Source organism: Sceloporus occidentalis, unplaced genomic scaffold, assembly GCF_023333645.1.
Source record: "Sceloporus occidentalis isolate IW3139 unplaced genomic scaffold, rSceOcc1.0.p SCAF_30, whole genome shotgun sequence".
NCBI classification, from domain to species: domain Eukaryota; kingdom Metazoa; phylum Chordata; class Lepidosauria; order Squamata; family Phrynosomatidae; genus Sceloporus; species Sceloporus occidentalis.
In genome coordinates, this window is record NW_028317010.1 from 839956 (window position 1) to 853502 (window position 13547).

Consider the following 13547-nt stretch of genomic DNA (forward strand, 5'->3'; position numbering starts at 1 on the left):
GGCAGTGATTATTAATGTATTATTTATAACAGTATGGTGACATTCTCTGAATGATTAGAATGCCAATGAAGGCAGAGAGTCCTTCAAAGATCCGGATCTTACAATGATCCGGATCTTACAATGATCCGGATCTTACAATGATCCGGATCTTACAGTGATCCGGATCACTGTAAGATTCGAATCTTTGAACGACTCTCTGCCTTCATTGACATCACTGGAGGCAGGGGGGAGGATTCATAATGAAAGGGGCGGGGCCAATCGTTAGTGTGCCTGCACGGAGTTACTGGAAAACAGTAACTCCGTGCAGACACACTGAGTGATCCGAAGATCCGGATCATGAATCGGATCATTTCAGTGAACGAATCGAAATGATCCGATTCACTTTAATGATCCGAACTTCCCATCACTAGTATGTTGCAGCTGTGCCAGTCATCCTACTTCCTTGTAGTGATGGGAAGTTCGGATCATTAAAGTGAATCGGATCATTTCGATTCGTTCACTGAAATGATCCGATTCATGATCCGGATCTTCGGATCACTCAGTGTGCCTGCACGGAGTTACTGTTTTCCAGTAACTCCATGCAGGCACACTAACGATTGGCCCCGCCCCTTTCATTATGAATCCTCCCCCCTGCCTCCAGTGATGTCAATGAAGGCAGAGAGTCGTTCAAAGATTCGGATCTTACAGGGATCCGAATCTTACAGTGATCCGGATCACTGTAAGATCCGGATCATTGTAAGATTCGGATCATTGTAAGATCCGGATCTTTGAACGACTCTCTGCCTTCATTGGCATTCTAATCATTCAGAGAATGTCACCATACTGTTATAAATAATACATTAATAATCACTGCCCCCAGGATTTACATTCCCCTTTACCTGCAACTGCACCTTAAGCTAACTTTATTAAATTAATTAAATTAACCCTCACCATTAAATTAACCCTAAACACCCCATCAACCATGACTGCCCCTAAAATTAACCCTTAACACCCCATCAACCATGACTGCCCCTAAAATTAACCCTTAACACCCCATTAACCATAACTGCCCCCAAATTCACCCTAAACACCCCATTAAGCATAACTGCCCCCAAATTAACCCTAAACACCTCATTAAGCATAAATGCCCCTAAATTAACACTAAAGACCCCAATAAGCATAACTGCCCCCAAATTAACCCTAAACACCTCATTAAGCATAACTGCCCCTAAATTAACACTAAAGACCCCATTAAGCATAACTACCCCCAAATTAACCCTAAACACCTCATTAAGCATAACTGCCCCTAAATTAACACTAAAGACCCCATTAAGCATAACTGCCCCCAAATTAACCCTAAACACCTCATTAAGCATAACTGCCCCTAAATTAACACTAAAGACCCCATTAAGCATAGCTGCCCCTAAATTATCCCTAAACACCCAATTAAGCATAACTGCCCCCAAATTAACACTAAAGACCCCATCAACCATACCAATTTATTAGGTAATTTATCTGGAGTACATGCAATTAATTTAGGGGCAGTCATGGTTAATGGAGTATTTAGGGTTAATTTCAGGGGCCGTTATGGTTAATGGGGTCTTTAGGGTTAATTTCAGGGGCCGTTATGGTTAATGGGATCTTTACGGTTAATTTCAGGGGCAGTTATGGTTGATGGGGTATAAGGGTTAATTTTATGCTGATGACTGAGGGTTAATTTAATTAATTTAATAAAGTTATAGGTAAAGGGGGGCAAACTCAGGGGAATCTAAATCCTGGGGCCAGTGTGAACATTATTAATGTATTTATTTAGAAAAGTATGGTATCAGTAATATTCTCTGAATGATTTGAATCTCTGTAAGATTCGGATCCTTGTAAGATCCGGATCCCTGTAAGATTCGAATCATTCGACTCTTCGGATCATTCGACTCTTCGGATCATTCGACTCTTCGGATCATTCGACTCTTTGAACGACTCTCTGACTCTATGAGTCATCGTTCCTGTGTGAATTAATGAGCTGTAACCTGACCCCAGAGTCTGTGTGATGACTCACAGCTCTAGGATCAGGTTACAGCTGCATGATTCACAGACTGAACCGCTATAAATGAATCGTTCAGTCTAGTGAACCGATTCATCCGGATCACTAAAAAGAACCGGATCAAATGAACGATTCGTTCATGATCCGGACATCACTACTTCCTTGATTAAGTTTCCTGTATGTCACAAATGGCACCTTTTACCCTCAACCAGTTGAGCCCAGGAAGTGGATCTTTGGTTTAGCTATCGCTATCTAGCCTAATTTGGCCACTGACCTGTCTTTGTGTTACGTTGAGGTAGCCTGTCTGTCCAACTCTGTTGCTTATATATATTTAATCATTTGTTCCTGAACTTGCTTGTCTCATGTTTCTGCCGGATCTAGTTTTTGACATTAATGAATTCACCGTACCCTTGTCATTGACTTGTGATCAGTGCAGGAAACATTTCTAGCTCTTCCCACAAAGATAAAAAGTGAAAGAATATACAGTGAGCTCAGTGACATCACTAGCATACATAAGATGTACGAGAGATTCCTAAAAGGATCCTTATCGATGCAGCCAGGTTATTGTGAGTTTTTATTTAATTTTTTTTCCCTCCAAGATATCAGTTTGTTTTGCAATCGAATTGTACACGTTACAGGTCACATTAAAGGTGGAAAATGTTCTGACATAATTTATGTTTGTCACATTCTTTAACATCACAAGAACCTGGCATTTTAACAGGGGTATGTATACTTTTTATATCCACTGTACAATACATCCCACCTCCCTCCTTCCCGCCACCGATTACCGCTTACCTCTCCGCTCCTGCAGATTTCACTCAGTTTCAGTTTCACTGTGACCCCCAATACGTTCCAGATGTGAGCTGCTGTTGTGAGCAGGCCAGGACAAATGAGGCCTCAAGCCTGCTTTGTTTGGAGAATTAGGACTATGGGCAACCACTTAACCTCTAGATTGAAAGATCATTTTTGCAGGACCCTCTTCACCTGTTGTCTCGATACATCATCTTCTTATGTTATATAATACTTGTTATACCCTGGCTACCCTTTGTACAGCATTACGGAATTTGAAGGTGCTATATAAAACAAATAATAATAACACCTCTCTGAAGCTATCATAATCCAGGATAACAGTCAGATGCTGAAGTTCGATTTTTATTTGTCACACGTGATTCATTAGGAATGTGTGTTCTGTGTTAGTTCATTTCATTCTGTAAATGAACTCTGTTGCTTTGATAAGTCTGTGCCATTTTCATTATGCACTAGATATGAGCACGGAGAACTGGTTAACTTAGAAACTACAGCAGCATTATATCTTCCAGCAGGGTTTTGCATCCATACCCTGTGTCAAACTGCATGTGGTCTTAGTGGTTAAGCTGTAGGAAATAGAAGTACTTCTATGAGTTATAACATTATAATGGGATTCTGCACTTTGGCAGTACATTGTACAAACGTTGATGGCCAAAACCGTTTCAAATGTGAACTCATTAATAGCTGTGCTTGCTATCGAGGCATTTCAGCGACACCATTGAAGTTTAGGAGGCGAGCGTTGATCGCCTCCTAAACCATTTTAAAACATGCGTCCGCTGCTGTACAGTGTATGGCGGACGTTGATGCCCCAGGAGAGGTTAGGCATGGCACCTGATGTTGATCTCGGTGTTGCTGAATGCCTCGACATGAAGGCATTACAGCAACACCATTTGGGTGCAGAAAGCAAGCGTAAATCACTTTCCTTTCATTTTGTAATAATTGGATGCTTCCCCTGACATCACTGCATAATTATTTTTAAATGTGACTACATTTTATTTTCCCCCCATTTTTTTTATATTTTACTAATCATATTGTGATTAGACAGCTGGGCTTCATTGACTTGCATGATTAAAATGCAGTACCTGTATTCAACCTGCAGGGGAAGAGTTCTCAGAAGAGCCTGGAGAACCCTCTTGGAAACTTTTTTTTTTAAAGGACACTGCCACTGTCCAGAGTGCCCTGGAATGGGTTTTCAGTGTCGCTGAATGTCTCAGCACTGAGCCATTACAGCAACGCCGTTAAAACTAATAAAGGGATCATCATTAGTCGATAACCAACTGTAGTTGCATGACGTGTCTGGCAAGTCATTGGTCGTTAAGGGGTTAAATAACACAATACCTTTACTTTTCCACTCACTGATTTCTGGGCCTAGAAAGCTTTACCATCTGAAGTGGTCTACAAATTCAGGCGGGTGTTTTATCTCTGGATAAGTAAAAATTAAATAGTTTATTTCTACAGTAAGTAAAAGTACTAGCTAGGAAACAGATGATCACACACACCAGGACAGGCTCTGCCACACCGGCACCACACACAGCTTTTTTCTTTTTTGTATCAGGCAGACTCAGCTGTTGTTGAACGAGCTGCCTTACATCTCTGTCACCATGGTTACTCACCTAATTGTTACCAGCCAACCCCTTCCAGGCTATTTTAGCAGCTACTGTAGGTCCATTGCCTCCTTGCCCTTGTGTATGTTTCCTGTTACCAAGTGCACCCCATTGTTGTTCCTGTGTTCCCATGTATTACCTGGCTTCTTATGACTACTCTCCTGGCTACTGACTCCTGGTTTCTGTACCCTGACTTCACTGACCTTTGTATTCCTGACCCAGCTTGTCTGATTACCTGCTCTAGTTATTGACTCCGGCTTGTTATTCGGACTTTGCTTTTGGTTCAAAATTCTGCTATTCTGCCTGGCACCTTAATAAAGGTGTTTTGCAATTTACTTTTTTTATGTCTGTCTGGATCCTAGTCCCTTACAGTATGTTGGCATGTGAACATGTGTCTTTGAGTATGTTAGTGTGTGTGGGGGATTTTAGTATGTGAACATGTGTCTTTGTCTGAGTATGTTAGAGTGTGGGTATTTAGACTCTTTGGTGTGTTAGTGTGTGTTTGGGAATGGGTCTGGTATGAAAGTGTTTTTCTGGGTGTGTTAGTTAATGTGTTGGGGGGGTGATAGGTTGCGTGCCTGGATATGTGTGTTAGTGTGAGTGTCTCTCTCGAGATCAAGCTCTCGGTTCTGCCCCTGCATTAATATTTGATCTAATGTTATAAAAGGGAGTTTTACGTCACTATTAAAGGGATCAGCCACCTAGTAGATGTGGTACGCATTGACCATTTCCAGAGAACTCAGTAAGGACATCAACACTATAGCCAGGTATCCTGGCTATAGATCCTGGTTTTTGCACAGCATTAGATACCTTTGTATAAACATATTGTCATGTACACTTTATTTAAGTGCATTGTATCACATGCCATCCTTGACAAATGTGTAAATAAAAAGTAACGCAAAGGCGATATAAAATGTCACTGTTTATTTTTAGTCTAGTTGAATTTACCAGTGGGTCACTTATGCTTGGGAGTGATGGGGCGCTTTTTCCGACCATCAGATTTCAGGTACCCACTAAGTTTTGGTCGAGCAACAAGATTTTCAACGTAGGCTGAGAGAAGTGGAAATGAGGACAGAATTTCCGGGGAAATGTCGAGGTTACAGTGCAAGATATCCAGTAGGTTATAATCAGCATATGAAATCTGTAATTGGAAGTTAACTGTGGTTATAAGGAATATAAAGCAAGACTATAAATACTGACAGGTACACTATGAAAGGTGATTTACCTTATCTCCCACAAGGAATTTTGGTCCTTTTGAGTTGTTGGCTAGGATTCGCTCAAATGCAGCCAGCTGGTCTGAAAGTTCTTGCAAGTATTTTTCCTTATTTGGTGCCTGCATGGCCAAATGACAAAGGTCAAATTATTTCCTTTCACCAGTTTTGTCACTGGTATAAGCATTCTTGGGAATTTCCAGCTGCATATTGGCCACAGCACAATTGGCCAGTTGGATTGGCCTCTCATATTCCTTAAAACTTTTTTTATTTAGGCTACACTACTGTTGCACCTTTGCATGACCATAGGAGGCAGAATGTTGAGGTATGAAGTCATGCCCCAGCGCTCTACAAAATGAGGACTTATAAACCTATATCAAGACTCTTTCACTGTCATTCATAACCTACGTTTTCCAAGAATAGGAATCTGTAGTATTTGAGCCTGAGATCCTCCACTCCATCATTCATCATGTCAATGACTGCATTTTCCTGTTCATTGCTGCCACTCAACCCTGCAAAAAACATCACAATGATCTAGAATGAGTCGCATGTGATATGGAATAACTTCTTTGTTGCTTTAACACTCTGGATTGTCCATGTGACCCCTGAATGGATGGTTGAGATATGTTATCCACTATAATTGCTTTTTGTTAGTTTTCCAACGACTGCATAGTAGAATAATACTTGTACAGGACAGAGACATACACTCACTGGCCACTTTATTAAGTACACCTTGCTAGTACCAGGTTGGACCCCCTTTTGCCTTCAGAACTGCCTTCATTCTTCGTGGCATACTTTCTACAAGGTGCTGGAAACATTCCTCAGAGATTTTTGTCCATATGGACATGATGGCATCACACAGTTGCCTAATATATGTCAGCTGCACATCCATGATGTGAATCTCCCATTCCACCACATCCCAAAGGTGCAGTGTTGGTTTGAGATCTGGTGACTGTGGAAGCCATTGGAGTACAGTGAACTAATTGCCATGTTCAAGAAACCAGTTGGGGATGATGTGAACTTTATGACATGGTGCATTATCCTGCTGGAAGTAGCCATCAGAAGATGAGTACACTGTGGTCATAAAGGGATGGACATGGTCAGCAACACTACTCAGGTAGGCTGTCGCGTTTAAATGATGCGCAATTGGTTCCAAGGGGCCCAAAGTGTGCCAAATGTCCCCCGCACCGTTACACCACCACCAGCCTGAAGCTTTGATACAAGGCAGGATGGATCAATGCTTTCATGTTGTTTAAGCCAAAGTCTGACCCTGCCATCTGAATGTCGCAGCTGGAATCGAGACTCATCAGACCAGGCAATGTTCTTCCAATCTTCCATTGTCCACATTTGGAGAGCCTGTGTGGATTGTAGCCTCAGTTTACTGTTCTTAACTGACAGGAGTGGCACCCGGTGTGGTCTTCTGCTGCTGTAACCCATCTGCTTCATGATTCGACGTGTTGTGAATGATATTCTGCATACCTTGGTTGTAACCAGTGGTTATTTGAGTTACTGTTGCCTTTCTGCCATTCTCTGTAAACCCTAGAGATGGTTGTGCGTGAATATCCCAGTAGATCAGCAGTTTCTGAAATACTCAGACCAGTCCGTCTGGCACCAACAACCATGCCACGTTCAAAGTCACTTAAATCCCCTTTCTTTCCCCATTCTGATGCTCGGTTTAAACTTTAGCAAGTTGGCTTGACCACGTCTGCATGCCTAAAGTCATCGTGTTGCTTCCATGTGACTGGCTGACTAGCTATTTGTGTTAACAAGCAATTGAACAGTACCTAATAAAGTGGCCAGTGAGTGTGCATATCAAAAACAGAGCTCAGTGACAATAAAATATGACATCCCTTAAGATTAGCAGAAATTAGGTTTAATATTCAGCATAGGAATGTATTTCTATATAAAGAATATTTCATTTATATGTGGAATTAAATAATAAGATATAAGATCCATTTAGTACAAGTATGGAAAAATATAATGGCCTTTATCATAAGAAATACTTTAACCTCTTAAACAAACCTGGGAAACTTACTGGTTTTTTTTTTACTAGCATGTATAGATACCTGGAAGTTTGATCATGATAGACTTTTGTATTTCCCCCTTCCAACAATAAAGTGCTAATTTGCATTTAAAAGGTGCTGTTTAGCTGTATTTCCATGTTAAATGCATATTGCAGTCTATTGTGCATTGTGCATGGCATAGTCCACCCCAGATGTGCACAGATGGAGGCTATGCTCATTATTCCTAAACTACAAACAGATACTAACTAGTTTAGAAGTTGAAACATGTGAGAGACAGATCAATCTAAATTCCGCTGAGAATTTGGCTTTGTCAGGGATGGAAGGCAGCTTAAGCGGATGTCCATTTTACATCTGACTCAGAAAGACCGTGATGTAAAATGTATGTAAGATACAATAGAATATTTTCTCACCGTGTTTGTGACCCAGGTATCTTAGGATGGCATTACTCTGATACAGAACAAAGTCTCCATCTTGAAAACGAGGCAGCTGTCCAAAGACCTGTTAGACATTCAAACAAAGAAAACAGTTAAAAAAAACCAATAGTTTAAAGAGTGGATGACTGATGAAGCCAATCATTTCAGAGGAAGACTAAGCAGGCATCCAGGTTAGAGAAAGATTAGAGAAATAAGACACAAGAGAGAAGTATCAAAATAAATGTAGTTAAGTGCTTGGAATTGGCAAACTTGCCGTTGATGATGCATGAGTCTGAAGAGGAAAGAAATCCCTATAACAATAAGACTTAAAGGCACACTACAATGCCCAGGCAGGATCGACAACAAACACTGCAGATTGAAGAACTTTGTAAGTGCATTCACTACAGCTTGATGCAGCCAATCAGTAGCAAGAAAGCACTCCGATTGAAATCAACAGGAGTCTTTACTGTTGATGTATATTGGGAGTCTCACACCTTTCCCCTGAACTCTCACACAGCCAGCCCTGGAACTGATTGGCAGAAAGTATATCATGTGGAAGGAGATGTGTTTGGCCAACCACATCTCCTGCAAGCCAAATCGCAGGGTGTGAGGAATGTTAAAAAAAAAATGCAGAAACCCTATATGCATTTGCGAGGGGGGGACACAAAGTGAATTTAAAGGGACCACTCAGCTATCACATGTATCAAATTGCATATGATTACATGAAGAAGATATGTAAGAAAAAGTTTTTTACAATTAAAAAGTCAGATTGCTATGAAAAGGGCAGGGCAAATATATTAAACACTAGGGCAAAAACCTTGGCATTCAATTAGTGTGGTCATCAGAATGTTTCTAAATTAGAATCCCAGATTCAATTATACCCTACCTGAAACAATCAATAATTAGCAACCTGTCTGTGTCTGATGTGCGTAGTTAACATCCCATTATTTTAGTATCATTGTTCATGGGACACAGCTCACCGCATTTTTCTTTAGGTCTCTTTTTCCAGATGCCCAATCCTGCATTTGTACTTCATCCTCCGTCCATGACAACCCCTGATCTCCCAGCAGCAGCCGTATATGTTCTGCTCTCCCTGAAAGAAAATAGACAAATACATTGAGTTTATTACCAATTAGTGCTACTTTTATATATATATTATCTTCTCCAATATGTTTAACTAGCCATAAAGTAATTACATAATACTGCTAGTAAAATAAAATAAATAGTTGGGATATGGTAAAATACCAATAGGGCTGGTATGGTATTTTATCCCTTGTGATCGTAAAGAGGTGTCGTTTATTTCCTTTCATCCATACCAAGGCTATATATACAGGGGTTCAGCACTGAAGAGGTTAATTAAACATCAATAGTTTACTGTTATACGAAGGGTTTCAGTTTTCTCAATGAAAATCAACCTGGAACATTTTACTAAAAATATGGAGTAATTGTGTAAGCTCATCAACAGTTAAGACAACTTTCAGGAACAGGTTCATTTTTTAACAGGCAGCTGGTAATAAGTAATTAATATTCACCTCTCAATGGGAAGTAAGTCAGTGTGTATCCAGGCACTGAAAGAGATACCAACGGTCACACATTAATCCAAAATAAAGACATAATAAAGTGACAAGACAAAGAAAACGTGGCACTGCATTTAACCACAACACATTGTAATTAAAGAGACAACAAGATAGAGAACCATCAATGAGCAAATGTAAGTACAGCAATTTTTTACTGTCAGCCATAAACGAAAAAGGCAAAGAGAAGTTTTCAATAAAAGTGATACATTTTAAAAGAACTTTTAAAAAGATTTTGATGAGAAAGAGAGAGAATGGTTACTTGTAACTAGTATTTTCTGTTACTTGTCAGTAGGTTGTCACGAGTGGATCTGTGCCTGTCTCAGTGTGGAATGGACTGTGTGTTCCATTGTTCTGATTTATATATTTGGCTGTTTCTGCTGAGTCACAGTGAGATATCACAGGACACAGGGCAGTGGAGTGCAGACACACCACAGGGAGGAGGAATAACACTTCATTGAGGGGGGAAAGAACAAAAGTATGGCAGGGACCCAAAGCTATGGGCAATATGCAAACAGACACGAGCACACACTACGTCTATTTCTCTGCTAGACAGTGATTTGCAAAAAATAAATAAATGCCATGGTTAGGTGATAATTGCATAATAGCAAGCAGCCATATTACTTTAGTTTTATACAGCTGCGCCTTTCTCTTCTTTTCAGAGGAAGCCAGAGCTTTTATGACTTCTGCCTAGAGGAGTGAACACGGCTGCCAGTCTTCTCAGGGGCTGTGTGGCAGCTACAAAAATGTTTTGTTCAAAATGGCGTGTAGAGGGCACCCTAGACACATTCGTGCAAAAAAAATAATAAATGCCATTATGTCATCTATTCACTAAAGGGATAATTGGCAGGGGAGCTGTGGTTTCAACCAGTTATTAGGGCTTCTCAACTTCAGTGAGCTTCTGTTACAGAGAGAGAGAAGGCATGTATGTCACTGTATAATGCATAGCGAAGTCTGTGATATCCCTTCTAAGTTTCCTCGTGTATTTAAATATGCATTATACAGCGCTAGCCCTGATCTTGTTGCTAGAAAAACCTGCCAGTTTCGGCCCTTTGTAATGAATAGTAAAATGGAGGAACCATACCCCTCCTGCCGACTTTCCTTTTAGTCAATAAAACCCATAATGTTAGTTTATTGCTACACAAAATAGCAGTCAAAGTTTTAGCCAACCCCTGCAGCCTTTAATCAATACCACTAAGTGTAACGTGGTGACAATGTAAAACATATTGAACCTAGAGTAAAACACATTGAAGCCAACAAACAAAAGCAGAGCTAAGAATCCCAGTGACTGAAAGGTCACTGATGAAGGAAAGTTCGTATACAAAACTATGTATTCATGTTCTTAAATGCAAACAGAAAGAAAGCCACTAACGTTAGCAAATGAAAAAGATATGTAATAGACTTGGAAATATCCAATAAATAACAAAAAACAACACTAAAATTGGCAGCTAACTCTTTCTAGTGTTATTTAAGACAAATGTAATTATGTTCGCAAAAACTGAAAGAGTTAAATTATTATACCTGACAACAATGTGTCTATATGCAAATAAATAACCCAGTTAATAATGTGTTTGTAAAGGATGTTACATTACAGATGATTGCATAGCCACTGTATTGCACCAGAGGATATTGGGGGGGTCCTCTGTCAGGCATACAGTTTAAGACACTGTTTAACATGGACTACACAGTTTTGTCCAAATAAATTTACACTTAAGTGCACAAATGTGTCAAAATATTTACTGCCTTGGGTAAAAGAAGAGGACAACTTGCCATCTTCCATGGCCCTGTAGTCCAAAGTACTTCTTTAGCTACTAATAGCTTGGGGTTGATGGTTCACAAGACCCTGTGGAGGAACCCTATAGAGTTTGTTTTTTTAGATACCCATCAACATAGGACCCTGATTTACTCTACAGCTTGGAAACAATTACATGGATGCTTATTTATCAATATGTTCCGCTTTAAATAAGGTTACATGCAGAAAAACAAGCAGAAAAACTGTAGTGGGCATTAATAAATAAGAATAGAATTGTTTTTTTTCCAAAAGCAAACAAAAAAACATTTTTAATCATGCATCCAACATGAAGAATGCATAACACCATACCACCTGTGTGGTAAGTGGTAGGCTAAGCAATGTATGGGCAAATAGTGTGATGGAATACCCAATAGTTATGCCTCATCTAGGTGATTTTAAATAGCATTTGCCGAGTATGCGCTGATCTCTTTCTTTGTTGTGTGTACATGTTGGTTGTTTCAGCAGCACCCTGCAATCCTAATGTGTATGCTTTTAAGGGTGTGCTCCCATTTCTGAAATTTTTTTTGTGACCAAACCTTCCGGTTGAGCACCCCACCTACCACACAGGCGCCTCATTAGCGGTGTTCAGAGAGGGCAGTTCAGAAGTTGCATTGAGCACTTGCTGACCACTAATGCCAGAATATGGTCAATCTCATTCTTTATATTGGCCCGTACAGCCTTCAGCACATAATAGGCAGTGTGGTGGAACGGGCATGATGGCTGAGCGGGTACCTTATGAGTTGTACACTATATGGACAAAAGTATTGGGACACCTGACCATAACACCAACAGGGACTTTGATGACATTGCATTATAAATATGCTATCAAAGTCCCTGTTGCTGTAATGGTCAGGTGTAGAGCCCTGTGCGGGACTGTTTTTTAATCCCGCTCCCACTGATTTTGTGACCATTTCCGACCGTTTCCGCAATGTGTGTGTCCACTCCCGCAACATGTGTCCAACCCCGTCCGCTCCCACAACATATGCGTCCAATCCCACCCGCTCCCCCCACATACGTGGTCAATCCCGCCCACCCCCTTACCTGAACTGCAGATTTCCCGCGCAATCCCGCAAGGCTGCCTTTTCGTTGCTCCCTCACAGCGTCTCTTCTCTTGTTCTGCCCAGGAACCCAGCAGAGTAACGTGAATTTACGCCACTTAACGTGACTCCGCTGGGAACAAGAGAAGAGACGCTGTGAGGGAGCAACGCAAAGGCAGCCTTGCAGGAGTGCGCAGGATTACGGGGACCTGCAGGTACATTGCGGGACCCGCATCCCAATGCAGTCCTCTAGTCAGGTGTCCCAATACTTTTGTCCATATAGTGTACACCTTATTAGGTACCTACTCACCCATAATGCCCATTCCACCCATCATACCTAAATTGGTCCCCCCTTTTCAGCTATAAAAGCTTCCACTCTTCTGGGAAGGCTTTGCACAAGATTTTGGAGTGTTTCTGTGGGAATTTGTGCCAGTTTATCCAGTAAAGTATTTGTATAATTAGGCACTGATGTTGGCTCGCAATCTCTGTTCCAGTTCATCTAAAAGGTGTTCAATGGGGTAAAGGTCCGGGCTACGTTTAGGCCATTCAAGTTTTTCTGGTATGCTGCATGGGACATATCAAGACATTTTGGGCAATGCTATGCTTCCAACATTGTGGGAACAGCATGATTGTGTCCCAGTGCACAAAGCAAGGTCCATAAAGACATGGTTGGATAAGTCTGGTGTGGAAGAACTGCATGGTTGCTTTTCTTAAGTTTCAGCATTATGTTTTAACAACATCCTATTAAGGTTAATGCAATGTTAGGGGTATACAACATTTTAGAAACTAAAACAGTCTTGATAAATTGATGCAACAAAGAGTTGGCTTTGTGCTATTAGATGTATAATTATATCGTTTATATTTATAGCTAGGTTGCCCCTACAGAGAAAGTAAAAAATACTGTGTAGCTACTTCTCTCAGAACTAGAAAATCACTCTTAAAATGAAACATATTTACAGATGGTATATATAAAAGACTAAAACTTTTAGTTCTATGGATTCCGTTCTCCGCAACAATCTAAAAATTCAACAAAGGAAACATTATCTTACAAAGAGGTGCTCTTTATTG

The 13547-nt window shown here is 40.6% G+C and overlaps 1 protein-coding gene across 1 annotated transcript; it reads right to left on the reverse strand.

Moving 5' to 3' along the window:
• Positions 1-5383: 5383 nt before the first annotated feature.
• On the reverse strand, positions 5384-12811 carry LOC149298860 (glutathione S-transferase P 1-like). The gene is made up of 7 exons (XM_089486737.1): positions 12790-12811; positions 9609-9644; positions 9057-9169; positions 8074-8161; positions 6048-6151; positions 5654-5761; positions 5384-5569 (listed from the first exon to the last, which is right to left on the reverse strand). The coding sequence occupies exons 1-7, from the start codon at positions 12809-12811 to the stop codon at positions 5384-5386; spliced, it is 657 nt and encodes a 218-aa protein (XP_089342863.1).
• Between the last annotated feature and the right edge of the window lie 736 nt (positions 12812-13547).

Coding starts and splice junctions, on each gene's coding strand:
- LOC149298860 (XM_089486737.1), bottom strand. CDS start 12,811: ATGGGTGGAATGGGCATTATGG. Junction 9,645..12,789: donor GGGTGGAATGGGCATTATGG/GTGAGTAGGTAC, acceptor TATCTCTTTCAG/TGCCTGGATACACACTGACT. Junction 5,570..5,653: donor AATTCCTTGTGGGAGATAAG/GTAAATCACCTT, acceptor TTCCAATTACAG/ATTTCATATGCTGATTATAA.